The sequence below is a fragment of the Excalfactoria chinensis genome, chromosome 3 (assembly GCF_039878825.1).
Source record: "Excalfactoria chinensis isolate bCotChi1 chromosome 3, bCotChi1.hap2, whole genome shotgun sequence".
Lineage (NCBI taxonomy): Eukaryota > Metazoa > Chordata > Aves > Galliformes > Phasianidae > Excalfactoria > Excalfactoria chinensis.
The window spans coordinates 78,446,765-78,472,356 of record NC_092827.1 but is presented as its reverse complement, the minus strand read 5'-3'; the positions used below and the strand labels follow the sequence as shown (position 1 = coordinate 78,472,356).

Genomic DNA, 25,592 nt, shown 5'->3' with positions numbered 1-25,592 from the left:
TTTTATGTGTTTCCAGTGGTGGGGAATCCACCAAATATCTGTGGAATTTGTTAGAGTGAGTGCTTTTTCAAACTGTAACAAATTTCTTCCTTCTATCAAGATGAAATCTCTCCCAGTTTAGTTTGTACCCAGTGCCACTTGACTCAGTCCAGCCAGTGTTTTCACTATTAGCCATCAGCATGTTACACATCAGCTATAAGCTGACTGTTGCAGTTTCCTCCATTGCACAAGACAGGCATGGCAAAGATTCATCCATTCTGTCTTAACATTTTTGATGATACATAGAAACAGTATCCATCTTTCCTGGATAGAGTTGATTTAGATTATATAAGAGAAAGACGTTACAGCTTGTTGAGGTATAAGTCCCACCCACACCTTTTATGGGGAACACAACAAATAGACTTAGAATCTAAAGGAGTTGCTGAATGGTGACCACTTAATTTATTGCAGTATTTTACCACCTCAGCTACTTTGTTGTTAGGTTTTGTGTTTTTTTTTGCCTGACATAAAATTTATATAAAATTATATAAAAAGTTATATAAAGTTATATAAATTTTATATAAAAGTGCATTCTTCAGATTTCACTTTAAAATCCAAAGGGTTGTTTTGGTGCGCCAAAACCTAGCAGCCAGTATTCCCTTGTTTTAAGTTGGTCCTTCTTGTTTGAGTTACGCAAGTTAGATCTCCCTTACTCTGTCGTGAATGAATGTTTAGTTATTCAGAGTAACACAGTTTCAAAGAATTCTCTGAGATTTCAAGACTGCATATTTCCTAAAACAAAAGCAAGTTCTGAAGCCACTGGTTGGAATTAGAAGCTAAAAGTCAAAGGGAGGTTGAGCGTAGATTGTAAGAGCAAAAATAAAAGAAAAAGTTTATGTACTTCTGAAAAAGCTCATTAGTACCATTAGTATTAAAGGTCAAAACCATCAATTTCCTCCACAAGCTTAGTCTTAATAATAACAAAAGCAAAGCAATTCAAAAGAAAAACTACTCAACACCCAACCAAAGAAACAAAAATTTTGAAAATCATAACAGAAATGTGATTTATACGTAGGTGACAATGGTTTTAATTCTTCATCCAATTGATTGTGCATGAGTATTAAAATAACACATGCTTTGTGGGTTGTCTCATTCAAAAACTAATCTAGTATCTGGGCAGCAGAACTACAGAAGCTGAAAAATGTTACCAATATGTCATCAACTTCACCCCTTGTTAAAGAAGGACCATTTCAAGCTAGTCAGGGATAAACTGTTTTTATTTGTTACCTCTGACAGACCTCTTTCCTTTTCCTGAGAAGATTTCTGCAGTTCAGAATTTCGTTTTAGACGTCTTAATGAATTTTCTTGTTTGTCTTTTTCTCTTCTTTTCTGGTCCTTCTTACCATTACTCTTCAAGACCACGTAGACAGCTGTAACATTCTTCTCTTGAACTGATAGATTTTTTAAAAATGCAGTAATTCTTTTGTTTGTTTATTTTGTCCTGTTTTGCTTTACTTAGTAAGGTTACTTGTACGATGCCTATGTCCTAACTTTAGAAAATAAAAATCTTGCTTTGGCTTATAGCTAGTAACATGGAATGGGTGTGTGTGGGAAGGCTAGCTTGCATTTCTTTCACTTCCTAACCCTTATAGTGTATTTCCTCAGCCTCCAAATTATTTTCTAATTTGATACAGGTTACGAAATGAAAATTATGTGGAGGAAATTTGTATTAAGATATCAAGTCCAATATATATTGCACAGAGCTCTGTTTAGATGCTGAGGATCTAAATACTGGTGGATGCAGAGGGCTATTGCAACTGTATCTGAGGAGGCAAGTGGCAAAAATGAAGGAGAGGAGTCAGGGTCACCATAGAAGTAATGCTGCACCTTAATATAGTATTTTTGCCCATTGTTGTATTGTATGGTATGTCAGTCCCTGCAACTTTAAGCAGAAACATATTGGTTGAGACAACTAGGAGAAAACTATAACACAATAGAATTATTTTTTGCAAGGATTTCTGGTCAGTTATGGTTTTCTAGCAAGCATTTGTCTCATCGCATGTGACAAATTCATTTGGGAAATCTTACAATGTAAACATTGCAGCACTTAGCCTTTTCCCTCATGCTTAGAAACAGTAGATGGGCAGGCTTAGCTTCAGAAAAGAATGGCTTACCAATTTATTGCTTGATGAATAGACGTTTTCTACCTGATTGCTGTAGGTCCAGCCCTGTTCTGATATCAGGAAACAAAGTGAAGGAGAGTGGAAGAGCAAATGTATGTATTTCCCTCTTGCTTTTTCCATAAGTGTTTTAAAGTAGGATTTAATGCCAAATTCTAAATGGCATTGTTTGTCAGCTTCTTCAAAATAAATGCATCGGTTCAGACATCATTTCAACAAAGTGTTGACAGCACTAAAGTGAATTTAAGTAGCAAATGGTTCTGTTCACCCAGCTTTCTTAATGCTCCCTAAGAATGTCCTAAAGATCTGAAAGTCACTACTGGGGAACAGCATGTTGAGTTCCTATCTATTGAGTCTTGTAGCTTGAATTGAAGTGGTTGGGGCAAAGTTTGTGCAGGAGACAATCCATCTTCTGTTATCAGACAGACAAGCAGATCTGAAAACAAAGTAGGTAATAGGGATTTTGTTTGTTTTCTGAGTTTCCTTGCGGATGTAAAGCACTGATTCTGGTACCTTCGAAAATTCTAGAGTTACTTGAATGAATCTAGCCCAAATTTAAAAATCTTACTGGTGGAGCAGGCTGTGTGTCTTATCCCATTCTGATCTTGGTGATAATGTACTAATAACATTTATTTTAATGAATAAAGATTGCACATCAGGAGAGCTGGCTGACATTTGCTCATCTTCTTCAGGAGAATAGTCATTTATGAAAGGTCTGGCCTTTTTCTCCTTTTTTATCTCCCAGTAGGGGATAAATTATTCCTTTACTTCTGAAGTGGACAGTACTGCTGACTAACTTTATAGAGGAGCCACAGTTCTTTTCCCTAGCAGCTCCAGTAGACTTAAAAATAAAGGTCAGAGCTTTTTTATGTTGAATTTCTGTTGCTTTTCAATGGACTCTTGAAGGTTTCACTGGCCAGTTTCTACCTGTTAATACTTGAGTCAAATGCTCTTCTTGATTCTTTTCTCAAGGTCAAGCAGTTATATTCAGGGAACTTCCACAAAGCCTATTTTTATATTAGAGGAAACTGTCTTGCAGCTGCTCTCGGTTCACTAAGTTCCCTGAAGCATGAAGACACTTATAGGAAAGTTGTAGGCATATATATAAACCCATCAAATTCACTTCTACTTCTGTAATTTAAACTGATGCGTAGAGTTGCAATGTTTAAGATGGAAGGTGTGTCCGTTAGAAAGCCAATATTAATGTCTGTGCTTTAACAGTAAAATTAAAAATACATAGAATCATTCTGACCTTTTATTTCCCCTTACTAGAACAAAACATTCAAGTCTGAATTCATCTTGTCTGAGTAGTCATTTGAGCCTGCATCTGCTAAAATACAATGGATGTAAACACCTCCAAACAATATCTCCATTTTGAGCTATGATGAAAAGCTAATCTTGTTCTACTGACCACTGAAAGTGACCTTACATTAATATGCATTCAGCTACACTTCTTTACTCCAAGTCTCCCTAATTCTCAAGAGTTAAATGGAATTATATAGATTGAGACCTACTGAAGATTCACTCAATGATAAAATTGAAGCAAATCTCTTCTTTTTTCCTCCTATATGAAATTGTTTTGAGTAAATGATCCGGGGGAAAGACAAGAGAATATTTTAGTTCTGAACATGATTTTCTATCTTCATTCTTTATTAGAGATGATCTCTGTTTTCTGCCCTGAAAAAAATTTCATAGATGAGGAGAAAAAGAAAAATCCAACTTTTAAGCAAAAACACACAAAAATGGAATAAAATGGAATAAAATGGAAAACGACTGTGAAATTTCTGTGAACTTCTAAAAACTGAGGAAGTAACTTATTTTCATTAAAAAAGATCACAAAGCTTCTTCAATTATCAATTTTGTAGGTAAAGTGGTAGTAACAGAGTTGGTCAAACCTTAAAAAAGCCAGAACCCATAAAGTAAAGAACTACTACTAATAAAGACATGAGCAAAGGTCTGCCTGGTGCTTGGTAATCTGAAACTGCAAAACAAATATTAATTTAGGATAGTTTGCAATATACACCAGTCAGTCAGAATGAATAGTAATGTGATATGAGGACAAAAGGAACTTAGACTGTAAATCAATTACAGGATCAGTGAAGAGATTGGATAAGCAGCAAATTAAGGAGGCACTGTGTTTTAGGCAGGTATCTAATATACTGGATATTAGGGCTACCTGGAGATGACTGGTACTGTCAGGCACTGTGATAACATGGGGCAGCCCATACTACTGTTCTAACAAGCAATGAGAACATCCACTCTGTATGGGGAGAGGGCAAGGTTCTTCTCATGCCCTCCTGCCCTCAATCCACACCCAATCTGGGACAGAGACTGCTGCAAAGCCCTCAGGCTAAAGAAAACCCAGTTACAACTTAAGCTTCTGTATGTACCATGTCCTCCTTTCTTTTAAAAAACCATAAAGTCATATCTGAGATGATGTACTTTCATGCTAGATGGCTCGTGGAATTGAAAGCCCCTATCAAATAAAATTGATCAAAGTAGCTGTAGAAGCCAAACCTGGCAGCAGCATGTCTCTTGGGTGCATTTTATCATAAAGTACTCACAGTTACAGACTTAAACTGGCCCCACCTAAGAGTGTCTTTGTAAGGGATTCTGCTGTGCAGTGATAGAGACGGTGGTAAATAGCATTAGTGATGAGTGACAGTTGTGCCCTATTTTCCCATATCACCCAGCTGTCAGTCAGATACCTTTATTAGGTGATTCCTTGGCCCTTGCATCAGACTGAATTTTGGATTGATTATACTATGCTTAGTCAGAGGAAAGAGGTCTATATCTTTTGAAACAAATGGATTGGAAAGTTCAGATTCCATACATGGGAAAGAACAGAAAGAAAAGGAATGAGCATCTGCAAAATCTGGCACACACAGGATTCGTACAACTAGACATAATCCAGGAGCAAGAGGAAGGGTATACTTCAGTAAATAAGCTACTTTGTTAAAATGTAAATGACACTAGAGCTATAGAATGATTGCCAGCATTCCAGCTTACTCTGGAAGATGATGGTAAAATATGATTGACAGTTTCTAATGCTGTTTAAATTATCCTTTTGTTCGGTATCCCAAATATAAAGCTATTGGCTGTAGAAAGTGTTTATTAAACCAAAAAATTGAGAAATTCAAACTCTTGCATGAGCCATAGTGTAGTGATAAATGAGGAAGAATAGAAATAAAAACAGTACTAGTGGTGGTTATATTGTTTTCATAAAGGCTGAAAAGGGACATTGCTTCTATAATCTTAAACACAAGAGTTTCCATAATAGGGAAATACCCAAACAGTTTTAGCATGAAAGTGTATGTGCTGGAGCAGCATTAAATCAGTATTTTGTTCTAGACCTGCGAGGGATAAAATAGAAGGTCAAAACACTGGCTTATTCTTCTCTGTGTGCATGTGATTGTTGGTGAAATTCCTCATTCGAATAGCTGAAATGCTTTGAGATGTGCCATGATTACTGGCACTTAATAATGTGAACTGTGGTCATTTTTAAGCATTATTTTATTACTGTTGTAATAAAACTCTAGAAATAGACACATCAGAAATAAATTATCTTTGCTCTGTTGACTTTTGATTTGGTCATGCCAATAAGTATCTGGACCCAGATGTAAGGACAGGTTCCTACACACAGGGAGAATATATTTCTTTTTTACTGGAGATATATAAACATATATCTCCAGTATACTGGAGATATATAAAAGTTGATAATTTTTCCCTATATATATGCATATATGTGTAATATGTACAATGGAATGGATAGTTATCTGTAAAATATCAAGCATTACATTTTTATACATTCAAAAACTAGTAGTACTCTTTAATGTTTTCATCATTAACTTTGGGTACAAGACTTAAAGGTAACCTGAAGAAGTTTGCAAGTGATGCTGTATCAGGGGAGAGTCAGATGGGTGTTAGGGGTAGGTTCTGTACCAGAAGGCAGTGGCATGGAACAGGCTGCCTAGGGCAGTGAGCACAGCCCTGAGCTAATGGAGTTCTGTAAGTGTTTGGACAATGCTCTCAGAAATATGGTTTGAATTTTGGGCGGTGCTGTGTGGAGCCAGGAGTTAGGCTTAATGATCCTTGTGGGTTCCTTCCAATTCAGGATATTCCATGATCTTATCATCTTTTTAATGAGATGTTTTTTCTGTACTCTTCCACTCTGAATTATGAAGCTTGTGCTGTTGTTCTAAATAACTTGAGATCATTCATCAGAACAGGCCAGGAGCTTGCTCCACTACATACAGGAAGATTTGTGTGGGGTGAGAAGCTGAGCTAGGTTGGCAGGTGGGAGCTCTTCTACTCACCATAGCTGAGCTAGAACATCTAAAAAGCTCCAGAAAACTTCTGGAAACAACCTAGCTCTTCTTTTGGAGGTTCACGAGTGATTCCAGGGCATCCTCTGCAAGGATGATAGCTTCCATTTTCTAGCAAGTTCCAGCTTGTCTGTTTGCTTTTTGCGCTACGGAAATTCTCCATGCAGTTTCTATAACACAGGGTGTACCTCAGACTCCATAGACAGGTGTCATTTCTGGGCCTGGGTGTTGAGGCAATATATTCCCCCACAGAAACAGCTACATGTCAGTAAGGAGGCTCAAAATTATTATTCCTACACACATACTATCTGCACTGCCTGGGGATCCACATCTTCTGGATGAAAAGAGTTATAAACGTAAGGTATTATTAGTACATGGCTTTGTAGTGAGCCACCCTCAGGCCACATTAAGTTTTTTGATGCTTCTCTCTTGCAGCTTCTGAAGGGATCTTAACATGATTTCAAAAAAAAACAAAAACAAAAACAAAAACAAAAACAAAACACAAATAATAATAATAATAAAAAAACACAAAATAAAGAAGCTTATTTAAAAAAAAGAAAAAGAAAAAATGCTTGTATTTTAATTTCTGTTTGGAGCTGATGTTTTGCTAAGGTGCAGTATGAACATCTTGATTATTCTCTTTTAAAAATGACCTTGATCGTTTAAAAATGTAAATTAGAATAAATGATCTAGTGACCTTTTCACTGAGGTCTCCAAAGATATGCAGGGAGCCATCTCTGTCTCCTAGTGTTGCAGCAGTACCTCCTGCAAGGGAGCACAGTATCAGGCTGTGTTAAAAATACTCCAAGGGTGATATTGATGGGGGAAAACTCATTCTTTACAGCCTTTTTAACATTCAGCAACAGCATAACTTGTTTATTTCCTCTGTGTTGGAAATGTCAACAAATGTCACCCAAGTTCTTTGTTTTCCTTTCTTATCTTTTGACACATTATATGATATGTGTGTGAGTGTAGGGTATATTAATAAAGGAGGTTTATTCTCCAAAGAATTAACAGCGTGAATGTTGGACTGTACAGAAGAAAGGTTTCTTCTATTAGTTTTGCCATTAGAAAAAAAAAAAAAAAAAAAGGCAGTGCTCTACAAAAGAATTACTGAAGAGAGAGATCAAAAGAAGACCTATTTGCTCGTAGAGGTCTGTACTTCTGTTAGCGTGTTGGTCACTGTTCATTACCCTGAGGTGCTCCTTCTGATGAACTGTGAATATGCTTCGTCCAAACCATTCAAAAATGTTTTTTAACAATGTGATCCATGTTGCTTTCCAGGGAGAGTACATCCAAATTCCAGAAAAGCTTAGCTCTCTTACATAACTAAATACACATACATTTTATCAGTGACTCAGTTTCCCAAAAGTGGGGTACCCTGGGGTTCTCAACCACGCTAATAGCCTGTGGGTGCCTTAGTTGCTTTTCTGAAACTTGTCTGCAGTTCCTAAATGGCTACTAGTTGTGTGATTATTTATTTATTTGCTCTTATGATAGCCTTTGCCTCTAACGAAATTTCTGGTGTTCGGTGTAACCTTTTAGAAACATTAATATTCTTTACATTGTGTTACTAGGTTCATAATATAAATTATAACGTGACATTTAACATTTTTAAGGTATTTTTTACAATAGTATAATGTTTTAATTAAGGCACTGCTGAAAGGTCTCCAAATCAATTGGAATTAGAATTAGAACATACAGTGTGAATGCACAGAAAGTGACAATTTCAGTCCAAACTACTTCCAGATGGGTTGAAAGGACAGAAATCAATGTGGGGTTAAAGTCTTTGTTTTCATTTTAAGTACTGAGAACTCACAGGGAAAAATATTAAGAGACTTTCCAAAGGACAAATGCTAGTAGTCTGTGGCAAAGCTGTGAAAACAAGTCCCTGTGCATGACAGGATCATATTTTCTTTTCATCTTCATCTATCTTGTATGTACTAAATTTTGATGATTTATATACCTCTGCAGTGTGTTCAGCAATTCTTTTTCATCTCAAAGTCACACATTTCAACTATTTGTAGGCAGTTAGTCATTGCTATATATATTTCATTTTTATTTTGTTTCTGGGTTTTTTGTTTGCTTGGTTTTGGGGTTTGTTTTTTGGTTTTTGTTTTTTTTTCTGTTTAAAGTTCTGTTAAAACATGCCTACATTCATCTGAGAAATTATACCCTGCAAAAGATTTAGCAATTGAATAGCAGTGATGTGCTGACTCCTAGGCACAATGTGCTCTGACTGCTGCCAAGGTGAGACATGATGGTGAGGTTAAGCTGCAGGTATGCAGCCTTATCTCCTGCCTTTGCATTTGCAGACCCATGGAAAATGCACAGAAGCATGGCTATGAAGGACATCTCCAAGGTTTCTAGTTTCAGGTGTCAGAAAGTTCCTGAAATTAATCAGTTTTCACATTGGTATAATTTTTAATGATTACAATTAATAGAGGGTTAAAAATAATAGTAATTAAAAACGAACAAACAAACAAACAAAATATCCAACAGGAAGCTTTGTATAATTCTTCTGTGTTTCATTAATTTTTGTCCACCTAAGAACACCCTCTTAAGCCATCACAGTTAGCTTTCACCTTGTTTTTAGCACCGTTGGAAGGGAAATTTCTTCAAATTGTACATATGTTTGGGAAATTCAAATGGGCAATCTCATCTGAGGCAATTCCAATGACCAAATTTAGTAAACTGATAGAACCAGTGTACCCTCTTTGGTTTTTTGTGTTGTTTTTTTTTTTTTCCTTTTTAAAACCAATGATTTCCATTGTGAAATGATTAACTAAGGGCTGAATGCTGCAGTCTTTGTCTGTTCCCAGTTACCTGCAATTGAGGTATAACTTGAGTCAAGCAGTCAGTCCTCAGTCCACAGTGATTTTCTTCCATGTTTGCTCTATAAAACCTCTTATTCAATTTGTTTTTATCCAAAGATTCTCAGGGGCTGCTTGGTAAGATCAGCCCTGTCATTAAAGCCATCAATCTGTTACAGCAATGGCAAACCCTAGTAAAGAACCAGTAAAAATAAACAATTAAGAAATGCTGGAAAGTAGTGAATTAGGCACCTGAAATAAAATGAGGCCTTTATTTATTTTATCCCAGCTTTGCCCTTTGATTGATCTCTTCTTGCATCTTGGTCAGGTGTCTGCACAGTGTGAGAGTATCTGAATCTGGAGATGTATGTGATCTTGCATGATTTCTGACTCACTGGTAAATAAGTAACACTCTTACTGGATCTTAAGAATGGCAGATTCCTACAAACTGAGGGCACCTATGCAATAGAAACATTATTAAGAGATGCTGGATTTCTTTCATGCTTCAACAAAACAGTTGTTAGGTTATAAACGGTTTTACAGAGGAATCATTTGGCTGTGAGATGGCTTTGACATGGAGGCACAAGTTTTCTGCATGTGAGAGGAAACATGCAGTAAATACTTCAGGCTTGTATGTCTCTTCGGCAGTGTTATACTCGGTTCCACAGATGGCAACAAACCTTGTTTGTTCTCAGAGGTTTATGCTCTGCAGAGCAGTTGCACAGTTCACAGCTTCTCCTGAAAGCTGCATCACTGGTGTAGGATTTTCCCTTCTGTTTGCAGATTTCTTTTTGTCTCTCATCTATCCTACTTCATTGCACTGCCTGGCCATGGAGATATTTCCGTACATCTGGTTAGGTTCACACTGTTTTCTGAGGATGTTTGTCATGTCCTTGCTGCGTTCTGTGGCTCTTTACATTATGCCAGCTCTAAAGATAGAGACTTTCTTTAGGTTTTGAAATCCTTATTTTATATTCTCAATTTTTGTTGTTGTTGTTTTCTTTCTGGAAAGTCATTACTCATTGTTATTTGAGGCTTTTTGCCAGTGAAAATTTCTATCTTCAGGCAAAAGGCACAGCTTCAATGGACCAAATGCATGAAAACACCAAGGTAGAAAAGATTGTACAAGCCAGAGAGACTCAACTTCCTAGACTTCATTTGTCTTCTTACCTTAACAAAGCTTAATTTATCATTATTATCACATTCCTCCTTACAGTGGTGAGCAAAGGTCTTCATTCCTCACCCTGCTACTCTGCCATATGACAGGCCTAGGAAAAAGTGAGATGATGATTGCACTGCAGCCACAATTATCCTACGTTAAAAAAGGAAAAATAACAACAACAATAATAATTAATTTAAATATTGAAATTTTAATTGATTTCTGAACTGGACAATAAACACTAAAGAGGGAGTTTAGGATCCTTGCTGCCTATCATTTGGTTGCAATCATTCTCAGTCATTTTAACAAAGGATTGATTTCTAGCAATAGCTTTACCATAATTTATCAGCCAGTGTAATCTAACCTCCCCTTTGTTTCTGGAATATTGATCCACTAAAGATGACTCTTCTTGTCTCAGCAGGGTACCTCAGTCAGGGCTACAAAGCGTGATGGATGGAGGAAAATTTTACTTTGTGTTCTGAAGAGAGGTGCTTGCTGAATAAAGCCCAGTTTTATAGTATCATCTTCACTAGAAATGATTTTTCCTTATGAATAAAGTACATTATTAGTTCTGCTAATAACTACATACTAGTTACTGTTCTTCATTATGTTCAAAGTGGTGTGTAAGGGAGGTAACACTGCAGATAGCACAAGGGCAAAAGCTGTTCTAGCTATGCACAGAGATCAGGACTGCCCTTTAAATTTGTAGGGTAAAAGTATGTAATCAGTTTACATTGCAGAGTCAAAGAATAATGAAGGTTGTAAGGCAGCTCTGCAAAAAAATTGAATTAACCTGTCTTATCAAAGCTGGGTCAACTAGAATAGGTTGATCATAACTGTGTTCTGTCATGTTTTGAGCATCTCTGAGAATGGAGACTCCTCATCCTCCCTAGGAAATCTGTATTGGATTTTGGCTGCCCTTAAGGTAAAATAAAATTTAAAGTGGTGGGTTTTTATATGTTTAAATGAATTTTCCTGTATTTCTATTTGTGTCCATTTCTTGTCCAGTCACTAGATATCACTGAGCAGACTGTGGATCATCTTTTAATCGTCCTACGATCACATCTTTTAAGGTCCCCTTAAGCCTTCTCTTCTCCAGCCTTGGTCTATCAGCGTGTTCTAAGATATATTTTCAATTTTCTATTCTCCTTTTTTTTTTTATCTTTTTTTTTTTTTTTCTTTTTCTTTTTCCTCACTTACATTATATTGGGAAGAACAATTTTCCTCTTCAGTTGTTGGAGAAAAAACAGAGAGGGATGACAGCCAACACAGAGCATACAAACTAAATTATGGTCCTGACTCTTAGCTCGGTTGTCTGTATTTTGTTTCCTTTTCATTTGTTCCAGTTTAGTAACTGCAGTTACCAAAGAAAGCAAGAGACTTCATGGCATCTAGCACACCCACAGTTCACCCTTACTACTGATAAATGGGAAAGTGAGCATGAATATTCTCCAGTGTGTGTCACAGACCCAAGAGAAATCAAGTTATTGAAAAAGGAGAAAGAAAAAATTATCTTAATGAAATCAAAAATTACTTTCAGGGGCGGTTTTCCTGTCGTAATCATTTAGTTCTCTTCAGCCAGCTCAGAGGTTTATGATGATTGTTTGAGCAATAAATGGCAAATACCCAATAATGTCCTGGCAGTGATACCCTGCAGAGGACCTGTCACAGAGGATATATTCATCCCTATTATTATTGTCAGCAAGTGCCACTGGGTCCCTCTGTAGTCAGAGAATTAACACTGGGTCCCTCTGTAGTCAGAGAATTAAGATGTTTGTGAGACTTCATTCCCAATTAGCACTGTGGTGTATGTTGGTGAGGGTTTCTTTACCCATTTTTTTTCTCCGTTTCTCAAAAAATCTGTGATTCAGAGGCCCATGCTTTTTAATCTTTACTCACATTTTACTCATGCAAACCTCCCACAGATCCTGACAATTGAGGCTTCAGGGCTTAGTCCGGAAGAAGGAGGAGACAGATGAGTAACATTCTTAATAAGCCAACCGGCATAAGTGTGGCAGTCTTAGTAGGGAAAAATTAGGCAGGAGAAAGCTGTTTCCCGCAGGATATATGCTTCCCTCTTCTTCCCCACTTTTCAAGTTGCTGTTATGGGGACACATGCATCTCTGTAGACATTCTTGCAAGTGAAAATGAATTGGGTGTGTGTCAAGGAGTTCAGTTTCATCAGAAGGCTGGGGTGAGCTGGAGCATTATAAAATAATTCTGAAACTGAAAGGTGTTAGGACATGGAGTTACTTACTTGAGGTAAGAGATCAGCATCCTGGGTCATATAAACATCACTGGGAGCAGTGGGACAGTAGGCTAGATAATCCAAGAGTTGTTATTTATGAATTATGATTCTCTGATTTTCCTTACCTCTTCTGTTACATGATTTTTGTGATTTCTCTCTCTTAGTGGTCGTAAGTATGCAGATAGCATAAGGGATGAAAGAGTAATTTTCAGCCATGTTTAAAAAAATTAACACAAGCAAAAATATTTCATAGACATAAAAGAAAACACCTGTTGATGGTCACTGCCTCTCCTTAAAGTCCTGGAGGCCAGAACATCTTATCTTGTGGTAGCATACACACCATGCCAGTTTGAGTCTCCAGCTTTGGGGGAGGACACTGTGGTCAAGAATAAGCTCTGAATTTGTCTAGAGGGCTGAGTTTCCTTGATGCTTTTCAGTCTGAGTCAGGCACGGCAGTTGAACTGCTCTTATTCAGTTGTTAGCTTTTGGCAGTGGGCAAGGATAATGTGTTCATGCTGGTCTTCTTAGCTTTGACATCATCCTTAAGGGGAACTGGTGAAGAGGATTGAGGCATCTGCAGATCCTGTAAAGCACAGAGCTGTACTTAATTAGCTCAAACTAATTCAGAGACCTTTGCCATACCTCGTGCTCCCTAAGCACGCACAGTGGCATGGAATAATTTCTATGCTGTTGTCACTGATCTCTATGTCCTCCTGGTTCTCCACTAACTGCAGACTCTGTGGAAGCAATGAATTATGGTAGTCACCATGGACATAATTTTCCATTTTCTTGGCTGAAATATTTCTGTTTTCCTTTTCTGGGGTGAAAATGTTGCATTTCAGTTTTTCTTAATTTTTTCTGCTGAAGACATGAAGCTTGTACTTCTCTACTGAAGAAGACAACTACTTGTTTTCTTACACAGGTGAATTTTTCATGCCTATCAGACTGATAAAATTTATAAGAGCTGTCTTCTATCCACTCTGGGTGCCATTAATGCAGCATGTTTTGCTTTGCAAATGTTCTGCAGGGCTCATGATCTTTCTTGAAGTCACACGTTTGTCTTTCCACCTCAAAGACTGAAGTATCTTTCCAGCTATTTCTGAAGTGGTAGATAATAAAAGCTGAATTTAAGAAGGAAAATTCCCATAGTGTTGGGCTTTGTTTTCATAATAGCCTAGCAGAAATTAAACATACAGACCTTTGGGATGTCTTGTAATTTGCTGAAAAATGCAATCTGTTCTTTGAGGATGCTTATGAATGGCGAAGAAAGTGCTTCTCTTGCAGTATGAGAATACCTCTAATTGTTTCCCCTTGATTTTCTGTTATGGCATCTAGACCTAAGGGCAAGGAAGAGTATATTGTATCCACCGCAAATAAATCAGTGCTATTAATTGCTGATATATGCAGTATGACCTTCAGAGCTAATACACAGCTGCTTCTAATATCAGGAATACTGGTTTAGAATGGGCAGTGCAGGGATCTGGCCTGAGATCAATGAAGGAAATGTCTTGAACAAATTGGGACCAGAGAGGTCAGTCTTCTAAAAAACATAATTAAATTGGGCCTGAACTGGAAGGCTCACACATCAAAGACCTTCAGTGATCAAATGATTAGGGAATGAAGGAAGAGGGGGAGCAGCAGAAAGGGAAAAAGAAACAGGCAAGAGTGTGTGAGACAGAAGCTCTAGATATGGTATTTGAGGAGCGGAGAATGTTTAGAAGCAGGAAGAATGATATTTAGTCAAAGGCAGATTAGGAAAAAATAAAAAATAAAAATGTTTGAAATACATAGCAGGATGTGTTGGCACACTAGAAAACAAAGAGCAAATAAGGTAATGAAGAACAATAAAGCATGCAGGAAGACAGTATTAGGAATGCAATGAGAAAATCCATGGGTAATGGAGCCTGTTGTTTGCAATATAAATTTAAATGCAGCATGTAGCATCTGGCCACTCTTATCTGAAAGGATTGTTGTTCTGTGAGTAGCTGGTGAGCAGAAACTGCAAAGTGAAGCAGAATACATATTTGAAATATTTGGGGTCATATGTTTTATTTTATTGCATGTTTTCCCTTCATTTTAATTTTAAGATACCTCTTGTTTTTCTTTGCTGCCTTAGCGCCTGTGAAAGGTGCTATATGGAGAACCTGGGGATTGAAAGCTTTTGTTTACTCATAAATAAACACAGCAGGAGAAGCAAAAAAACAACTATCCTTATCTTGCTTTCCACTTATCTTCCTTTACCCTCACCTGGAAGACTTCCATCTTTCTCAGGACAAGGTCTCTGCAGACCTGTCCATGATTAAATTTATGAGAAACAACAACAAAAAAGGAGTTTTTTCTGTGTATGGGTTTTTTGTTTGTTTTGTTTTCCCAAAAAAAGCAACAAGTTCATGTTAAGGAGAGAATTCCAGTTTTAATTGTCTTCCTTTTCCTTTGATGTGGAAGGAAATAAGATTATATAAAGGTTTTTTATAAGAATTAGAGAAAGCTAGAGCAACTTGTGGACTTGGTGTTATGGCTGAGTAGAGAGGAGCTTGGATTCAAATGATGAGAACAGACTTTGAATATTACATCTCACATCATAGGCAATATCTCTGAGAAGGTTGCTCCTTAGTACATTTGCAGTTCAAAATGAGTAAGAGAATAACTGATAAACTTCTCTCCTGTGCTGCTGAAGCAAAATGCAGGACTGCTCTAAAGAACCAGATAAATAAATGAACTGGATGGTTAAAAATAGAAAAGGGACTCATGAGTTTGTAGATTGGGTCTGATAGAGATTGACATAAAGCACTAAAAATAGGAGGTAAAGATAGATGACAGGGTGCATTAAATGAACAGAAGAAAGTGAATGGACATGCAAATAGTCTGAGATAAAAATAAAATAGAAATTTCTAGTTAGCGCACTTGAAATTAGTGCTCTATGCATTCTCTGCCCCTGTCACTGAGAAGTCACCATCTACCACAGGTGTGGATGCACTGGAAACCTGTAGGAAACCAGCCTGAACTGCTATTGGTGCAATGTATCCCCATGCCCTGGGAAATTTATTATTTTATCATCTGGCCTGGAGCCACTAGGTAGCTGCTCTGCTGCTTCAGGCTTCTCTTACTGCCCACACGCAGCTTCTCATCAGCTGGCTTAGGCATTTCAGGGACAGTGTTTTGCTGTTGAAAAAAAGGGATACTGCGTCTAACTGATGTACAAAATAGATGCGCAAGTGTGTATCAAGTGGTGCTACCTAAGTCTCTCTGTTTACCAAATGCCTACACCTGAATTTTCTAAATAACTTCTTTCTTTGCAGTTTGTTTTCTTTTGTATGCTTGCATGCAACTGCCTGCATATTTAAATTGTATACTTATTAAGAAAATACTCTGGTTGCTAAGCAGTATTTATTGTCTCAACAAATGAGGCAGTAGAAGTCAATGATTTCTAGTCACTAAAGGCAAGTAGGGTAAATTTCTCAGATAAAAACACATTTGTCAACAAGGTTTAGCCATGATTTTTAAGGTTATAATGGGCCTTATGATGAGTTCTGCCTCAGCTGGGTAATTTTTTGTTTGACCAGAAGTTTTACCCAGTGATATGTATTAATCCATGTTGACCAAATATATTTTTATGATTGTTACGGTTTTGTGAGAGTACTTTAGGAAAGGTATGAAATGAATCATTCTGAATATTTGTTTCCAGTGTTTCTGAAATGTGACGTTTTCATTTTGAAATTATGTGTTTTATGTGGGTATTTGCCTCAAATAGCACAATTTTTAATGAAGGATTAAATCAATCCTGCCTATTGGACTTACAGTATAGGTCTGAGTTAATTCAGTAACTGCAATCAGCATTCAGAGGCTGAACCACAAACTTCAGGACACATACAAATGAAACTGACCTTAGCATTGAAGGTGAACGTCTTTTCAGAGTAAAAATTTCCATCTTCTGTAGACAAGAGATTTAGGCTAATTGCTAAGTAGCGTTTGAAGCCTGTAGTTCTTTTACTCTGTTCCCTGTGTGCTCCCAGAATGAAGTATTTTCAGTCCAAGTTTCAAGTGCTGTGATGCCAGATCAGTGAAGGTCTAGGGGTTAGCCATAATGGAGTGATGGTGCCTGCATCCTTCATGTAGAAACTCTCTTGTAAACTAGATCACTAAAAATGTTGATATTTGTGCAGTGTGGCTACAGAAACAGTAGCCACCACTATACCAGCAGTGCAGTAATTCTTAACAGAATGAGGTTAAGATTGTTTAAAAAAATATCTCAGGATTTAAGACCCACTGAAATGAATTTGAGCAGGATATCCAGGTTCTCTGAATGTGCCATCACCACTTACTTTGCCAAGCTGCCTGGAACATACTTTTTTGTGGAACTAGTGGTACATCTGTCTTCCCGAGGATGTGCGTGCATGAGTGGTCTACTCTTCAACTGAGTTCTGTTAGGACCATAGAATGAGCTTGCTGCTTACTAGACACCAGAAAACCTGTACAGTTCAGACCACCTTAGAAGCAAAAAGGCCTCTCATCTAAAAATGTTTAATTTTGGTTAAACCCTTTTCAGCAACCAGGATATGAAAAGCATCTCTATTCTGTGTGGCTCATGATACATTATTTCCGTTGTAAAACTCCAGTAAAGCTGGTAACGTCTCCACTGCCTTCTTGAAACTTGGTCTGTATTCTTGAAATGCATGTAGTAGTAAATATTTCTGAGGCTCTGTACTGCAAATTTTATCTGAAGTGATGAAAATGTCCCAAATGTGTTGTGGGAAAGTGCCAGGCAGGCTCAGAAGTACATGGAATATGTTCACTAAATTTTATTTTCTCAGGAAATGAATCTCAGAAGCTTGACTAATTTTGCACATTTCTCAAAACTAAATGGATTATGAGGATGTCTTCTTTTCAGCAAGGTGCTAGTAAAAGTGAAGTAGGATCTAGCAGACTTGCACCTGGTTTCCTCTTGGCTTAAGATCATTTGCTGAATTTCATAGGAATAGGAGATGTAAGTGCTCTAGGGTCACTAAGGCTGTTAAACACACAGACCATTCAGCAACCAGGGGTCTACATATTTGGCATGTAAGCTACATATTTCTCCTTGATCTGAACCACTTCAAAAGAAAAACAAAATCCTCATGTATGCACATACAGGAGCACATACACTTATCCAAATACTCTTTCCAGGGCACTGCCTGTATACTAGAAGAAGGTGACTCTAGGAAGGAAACTTTTAGCATGTATTTCAAGAGCTCAGCTAAGCAGTAAAAATGGAAACAGAGCACTGATGTTTTAACTGATTCTGAGTTTGTTTGGTAACAGTTGGGATTATTGTTGTCTTTCAAGATTTACAATCTGTACACCTTCATGGACATGCTCACGATTGTTTTCTTTGGCCAAAGTAACAAAAAATGTGAAGAAATGCCTTGATTGCAGAGGTTAACCATGATGGAACAAGAGCAAGTTTATGCAAAGTACTGCTTTCAGTGAAAGAAGTGCTATGACTCAGTAAACTGGGAGTGCTGGAAAGATGAAAACTTTTATCTGCATTAAAGCTCTGATGCTTCTGTTCCAGATAATATCAGTGTTACCATCCTGTACTTCAGCAGAAAATCTGCTATGAGATCTGAACTTCCTCTGCCAAAATCCTGAAGTGAATAGGTGTTTGTGGGTTATAAAAGTGCATTCCACCAAGATCATAGCCTAGTGCTGCATGGATGCTCATGTTGCAACTAAATTACATCTGGCCTGTCTCTGACCAGCCACACTGGTTATTTGAGCTTTTGATAAATGGGTAGTTGTAGTCTTGGGAATGATAAAAGAATGGGTAAGACTAGCGTTTGAAAGAAAGAAAAGACTGGAGGCAGGAAAAGATAAGCAATTATGAAAAGTGAGAATTTTTTTCCAAGCGATGCAAACAAACAGACATAAGTTTTTCCAATGAAAGACTGAAAGAGACCAATATCATTCTCTTTGAGACAGCTCTGCAGAAGAAAATTTGGGGTTATTTCTTTAGGAATTTTTTGAGCGGATTAAATCAGTCTTCATAAAGTGAACCTGCTTGAAAATTGCTTTTTTATGGATTATCCTTATCTCTGCTCCACATCCCGTTTTCTGATATCCATCCATGAAAGAAATGTTCTCACATTTAAGGCCATCCTATGAGTTAATTTCATTTGGAGGCATATGCCTCTTTAACAGAGCTCTTCCTAAACATGACCAAACAAGGACAGCTTCCAGGCCTGGGAAGGACAGAGGAGAGAGGATGGATCCTGAGTGATTTGTAAAGGACAGAAATCCAATGAAATGAAGTGCATAAATGAACCTTGTGGTGATAGTATTGATGAATATGTTGTACAGAGGGAAGTGAATCTACTAAAATTCACCAGGGGTGTGTTACTGCATGTCATGGTTTAACCTGGCAGGTGGCTGAGCACCACACAGTTGTTTGCTCACTCCCCCCCTTCCCAGTGGAATGGGAAAGAGAATAAAAGAATAAAAACTAAAATAATAATGATAGAACTTGTTGGTTGGAATAAAACTATTTACTAAGATAAAGAAGAATGACAATAATTATTACCACCCTTTGACTGATGCTCTGCTAGCCCCCTGAGCAGCATGAGAGAGCAATTAACTCCTGCCGCCCCCTTCAGAACTCCTTCTGCATGATGTTATGTGGTATGCAAAATCCCTTTGCCCTAAGTCAATTGTCCTAATTTGTTCCCTCCCAGCTCCTTGGGTCCTTCACTGAGAAGGGCTTTGGCTCTGTATCACACTGCTCATCGGCAACTAGAAACATCGGTGTGTTATCAGCATTGTTCTTCCCCTAGAATCAAAATGTGACATCACACCAGACACTGTGAAGAAAACAATTCCATCCCAGCTGAAACTGAGACACTGTGGAAGCACTGTTGATCAAATTAATGCGGGTAGACCTTGCTAAGGATAGTCATGAATACTTGAAATAGTATGTGTTTGTAAATGCTTCCTCTCTGTGATTTATAAAAGGTAGGGTAGTTGGAGAAAGCAAGCATTTCACTTGCTAATGCTAATTCTTTTCAATAAAGCCAGCTCTCAAAAAGGCATAGCTATAATATATGATCTAAATTGCAGTGTACATATATACAGCTGATAATATGCAGCTTTACCCCCAGAGGAATACTAAAACCTAGGTGAACACAAAAGACAAAAGATAAGTAAAATTACTGTTAGTATCCTGATTGTGAACCTGTGAGCATCTGCATATGACCAACTTTCAACACCTATACAGTTTCAGAGATGCTCATGAAACTAGCAGTGGCTGAACAACAAAACTGTTTCAATCTGTGAAGTCCTGAGGACAGATTCTGATGCAGAGGTGTTAGTCATCACTAGATGAATCAGACATAAAATAACTGTATGGATCAGGGCATACTGATACCTCTACCATATAGTTAAAGGAAATGTAAAGGATTAAGGAATAATTTTTGTCCTGACTTGACTCAATCCCCTTTTAAGTGCTGTCAGTTGCTTCAGAGAATACCCATGAAACTTCACCCATCACTGCAGTCCTTCAGGCTTTGCAGGTATAGGGTAGACAGAGTGACAAGAGGTTCGATGAATACAGAGATAAGATATGAGAAGGTTTAGAAGAAAAGAGAAGAAAAAAATAAATTCATTTCTTCCAAGAGCACCTACAAACCTGAAAAAAGTGTAATAACTCATCCATACATTCCTGGGAAGCTCTATCCCTGTGTACTGGGAGATAGACTAATGAGAGCCACTACCCATCCACCTTCCTCTGTATTTATTTTTTCTCCTAGCCTGCATACTGCAGTGGTACTTTTCTTGTCTGACAGCTGCCTTGTACTTGGTGCTATGGTATGCAAAGGTTATTGGAATTTATATGCAAAGCTCAATGGATATAGAATTAAAAAATGCCTCAGAGGCATTCTTGAAATGAGACGACAAATCTCAGAAGTTGTATCTTTATGAGGAAAATTTGAATACAAAACACCAAGGTTTATGACTCTTGCACATATTAATTCATACCAATATATGTTATAAGAGGACTAAGGAGACTATTTTTCATCTTGGGCTGAGAGAGAAACCCTGCCAGATTTACTGACTCCCTGTGAGAAATCTACTTTAGTTGGCTGATGGATACCCTTTAAATGTAAATCAGAATGGTTAGTTTATCACAGGGCTATCACAACGAGCCTGTAAAATACTTGGTGCTGCAGGTCATGGGAGATTTGGGAACATGGTGAACAAACCTCTCGGCAAAAACAGACCCTAAAGTTAACAATTCATATTCTGCTTTGTATGAATGTTACCAGAACTGAAATCAAAACAATTTTTATTATACATCCATCTCCTTGGCAGCTACCAATTACCTTGACTCTGTTGGAGAGACTAGATCATAGAAGATAGTCATATAATAGACTCCCATATTCTTTCCATGTCTGCGGTGTATGTGTTTTGCCTTTCTGGAGGGGAAAGAGATAAGCAGTTGTCCTGAAAAGGCCCCAGATGTTCTCTTTAAAGAGTCCTGCCCACAAGAGCTCTTTCCAATCTGCTGTTTGTAAACACTTGGGTGTGTATCCTATTTGCTCTGTCATGATTTTGTCACATCAGGACAGGCTCAGAAGCTTGAAGTACAGATGCAGGCAACAGATCACAAAGGCTGGAAATGTCCTCTTCAAACAAACAGTATTTACGTTAATATTTTCAAATGCATTCAACAACCAGAGTGACAACAGCGATGATATTTGCATCCTAGTGCAGATGTTACTGATTTGTTCTTCTGCTGATAAAAGCAAATAATGTGCTCTCTGCCTCTTTTTCTTGCACACATGCAAGCACACACAGAGAGATGACGAGCTTTCAATCCATCCACAGATGGTTTCCCCATCAGGGCTTACTTTGCCATTTAGATCTCCTGCTTCATAGTCTCCTCTCGGTGTTGCAGTCCCTATTTTCTGTAATTAAATTCTGTTCCTCCCCCCAGTTTTTCTTTTATAAATGCTTTTCATTCTGATGCTTAGAGTCAACTGTCTCCCCAAAGCTCTGTGATATTTAACAGCATCCGGAAAAAATGTGGTTAGAGAATTGGGACACTTAAAGGAGACACTGCTCTCCTAAGTGTGCATTCACATTTATGAATAGATATTTAGAGGGTGGGAATGTAGATGAAGGAGAAGCTATGAAAGGGCTTATTACTAATTAACTGTATCTATTTCTCCCCCTTTTAAACTGCTTTTTTGTATATAATTTCAGCTGGTAGGGTAATGTGCTAAATTAAAGCTGCAGAACACAATTATAATTAAGATTCAAAAAGCCAATTGGCTGTTAGTAAAATATTAATTGATAATATAAGGGATATTTACAGCATTTTGCTAAGTATGCTGCAGATTTGCATCAGTAACTTAGTTGCTAAGCTCCAAACATTTTATTCAGTAGCTTTCTTTTACTCCTGAAGGTAAAAAATATTAGCCTTCTCAAGCCATCCTTTCTAAAAGTACTTTGCTTTTATTGTGTTTGCAAAGTTCAGCAAATGCAGATGCTTCAATCCTTTCCTCTCCTAACAAACAGCAATAGTGTTATATAATTACTACCACTTGCCATGCAGAAAACCTTGGCATAACTGAACTACCATGCATAGTTTAGCAATCACAGCATCTTGCATATCTACAGCTCCATGTTACTCCATGTTTTAAGCAGGAGAAACCAAACCATCTTACCTGTGAGAGGAAGCAGATTCTTGTGTGTACAGCCCCAAACATAGGGCTCATGTTACTGTTTCTTTCCCAAGGAGAGGGAAAAAATGATTTTAAGAGCTAAAAAACATTGATGGAGGTGACAGATTTTCTTCTCTGTTTGAAGTGTTTTACTACTGGATTAAAAACTGACCTTCATAATTTATTTTAATTTTACACAACACAGATGAAATATAACTAGTGGCACCATGACGTTTTTGTGTCATGTGTTTGCTAACATTTTAGTGGCCACATATTACTAAATACTAAAGCTATTATGAGGCATTGCATGTTATTCTGTCACATGTACATCAGTAACAGCACCAGCTTAGGCACAGGTGACTATCCACCACCTACAGAATGCAGGGAACAGCATGACTTTACACCTCACATGCCTGCTGAGGGAACCATCATGAACTCCTCTGCAGCAGGTGCTACAGGAGGTAGATAGTTGTTATTCAGCAGAAATGACAGTGAGTTGTAGGGGCACAGAGATCAGTTCTATGTGTGTACTGAGAGCAGCCCTCTGTCATGCCTCAGGAAAATCCAGCAGTGGCATCTTGGAAGGTCAGCACTGGAGAGGCAAATGATAAAGCATGAGTATGACTCACATCTTATTGTTTTGAGGGCTCCTCCCAGCCACAGTCAGCACACACAGTCAGCCTGTAAATCACAGAATGATAGAACTGTAGGGGTTGGAAGGGATCTGTGGAGATCATCTAGTCCAACTCCCCTGCTAAAGCAGGTTCTCTATAATAGGTCTCACAGGAAAGTGTCCAGAAAGGTCCTAAATAACTCCAGAGGAGACTCCAATAATTTTGTTTATTTTTCAAAGAAGCATACTTTACAGTTCAAACCAGAAAAGGGTATTGGATTTTGGGGGGAGGCGGGGCAAGAGATAATGGTACAAATGAAAACGTGTGGGAAGCAAGGCACAGCTGTGGGCATCACTAGGAGCTCTGCTCTGATTACAGCAGGAAGGGCTTTAGTGTGAGAGCATACAGGAATCAGAAAGCTTGCAATGAGCCCAAGGAAACTTGTTTTCCCTTTTTCTTCTCTCTTTAAAGTTATACAATGTCATCTTTCCTGTAGGTTGGTTGAGCATAGGGTGATTCCAGGTGATGATTATGCAAGAGATTTCTGCTTCCTAAGCGGCCTATCTTGAATTTTATTAGGGGTGGGCAAGTGAACTGACTTGCCCCAGGACTCACCAGATATAATTACATGGTCATTAGGAACCATATCACTAAAGGGTAAATACGTAGTTATTTTTATCCATAAAATCAGCTCTTTCAACTCTTAAGATTAATTCCACGTTTTTATGTAGCAATATGTAATTACTATAAGACAGCTTCTACCCTCAAAGAAGCAGGCGCTATTCCAAGTGAAATCTTTCATAGTTTTAAATAAACCTTGCAACCTGACAGCAAGATTTGTCCTCTACCTAACAAAAAATTAAAAAATTGTAACAAGAGAAAATACAGCTGCAATAATCTATTAGCAGGCAGAAGTTCCAAGAACTCCTATTCTGTTCAGTTCTGGAATCACACATATTTAAGAAACAAATGCATGACTGGGGGAAATGCTGCTGTAACACTTAACCTTTCTGTCTCAGAGTGCTGACTGCTGTGAAAGTGACTCCTGAGAGAAGGGGCTGAGTAATGGCTCCAGAAGTAGATATCGGATAAAATGCAGATGAAGGGTACCTGTATTATAACTTCTGATGCTCCTTGTTAACACTTTCTATTTCTTGCAGGTACTGCTACGTGATTTACCATGGAAAAATTGCTCTGTGGCATCCTGGTGTTTGGAATGGCTGTCATGGTCAACGCTTGTCCCAAATATTGCGTCTGTCAGAACCTGTCTGAGTCGCTTGGGACTTTGTGTCCCTCAAAGGGTCTACTGTTTGTACCTCTAGACATAGACCGAAGGACTGTTGAGCTTCGACTTGGGGGAAACTTTATTATTAATATCAGCCGACAGGATTTTGCCAATATGTCTGGGCTCGTTGACCTCACATTGTCCAGAAACACCATCAGTTATATACAGCCGTACTCTTTCACTGACTTGGAGAGCCTTCGGTCTTTACATCTGGACAGCAACAGGCTGCCTGACATTGGAGAAGATATTTTGAGAGGCTTAATAAACCTTCAGCACTTGATTTTAAACAACAACCAGCTAACCAGCATCTCTGATGAAGCCTTTGAGGACTTTTTGCCGACGTTGGAAGACTTAGACCTTTCCTACAATAACCTCCGAAGCATTCCCTGGGAATCTATAAGGAAGATGATAAACTTGCACCAGCTCAGTTTAGATCATAACCTGATAGACTATATAACAGAGGGGACGTTTGCAGATCTTCAGAAATTAGCCAGATTGGATCTAACATCCAACAGACTTCAGAAGCTTCCCCCTGACCCTATCTTTGCCAGATCTCAAGTAATTCCATTAGCTGTTACACCGTTTTCTCCACCTTTGTCTCTCAGCTTCGGGGGTAACCCACTGCATTGCAACTGTGAGCTGTTGTGGTTGAGGAGACTTGACAGGGATGATGATATGGAAACCTGTGCTTCTCCTCCGAGTCTAAAAGGAAGGTACTTCTGGTATGTACGGGAGGAAGAATTTGTTTGTGAACCTCCCCTTATCACACAACATACTCACAAGTTGCTGGTGTTAGAAGGGCAAACTGCCACACTGAAATGCAAAGCCATTGGGGATCCCACACCCATCATTCATTGGGTGGCCCCTGATGACCGCCTCATCGGAAACTCTTCGAGGACATCTGTCTATGACAATGGCACCTTAGATATTCTCATCACCACATCCAAGGATTATGGGACTTTCACGTGCATAGCAGCCAATGCTGCTGGAGAATCTACTGCAACAATAGAGCTCTCAATTGTTCAGCTCCCTCATCTCAGCAATGGCACAGGCCGAGCTGCCCCACCAAAGTCCAGGCTTTCAGACATCACCAGCTCCAGCAAGTCTAATCGAGGGGAAACAAAAGGCCCACCAGAAAGGGCTGTCCTGGTGTCAGAAGTGACCACTACCTCAGCTTTGGTGAAGTGGACGGTGAGCAAGTCAGCCCCTCGGGTAAAAATGTATCAATTGCAGTATAACTGCTCGGATGATGAAGTCCTGATCTACAGGTAAATACAATTGCTATTTTGTCCTT

General features: G+C 38.3%; 1 protein-coding gene across 2 annotated transcripts in view; it reads left to right on the top strand.

Moving 5' to 3' along the window:
* The window catches only part of LRFN2 (leucine rich repeat and fibronectin type III domain containing 2), a 196,247-nt gene that overhangs the window by 133,760 nt on the left and 36,895 nt on the right, over positions 1–25,592 (top strand). For both annotated transcript variants that reach the window (XM_072333578.1, XM_072333577.1), the window contains one exon: positions 24,174–25,566. In XM_072333578.1, coding sequence (XP_072189679.1) covers positions 24,194–25,566 — 1,373 coding nt within the window. In that variant the 5' untranslated portion in view covers positions 24,174–24,193. The remainder of the gene's footprint in view (positions 1–24,173; positions 25,567–25,592) is intronic.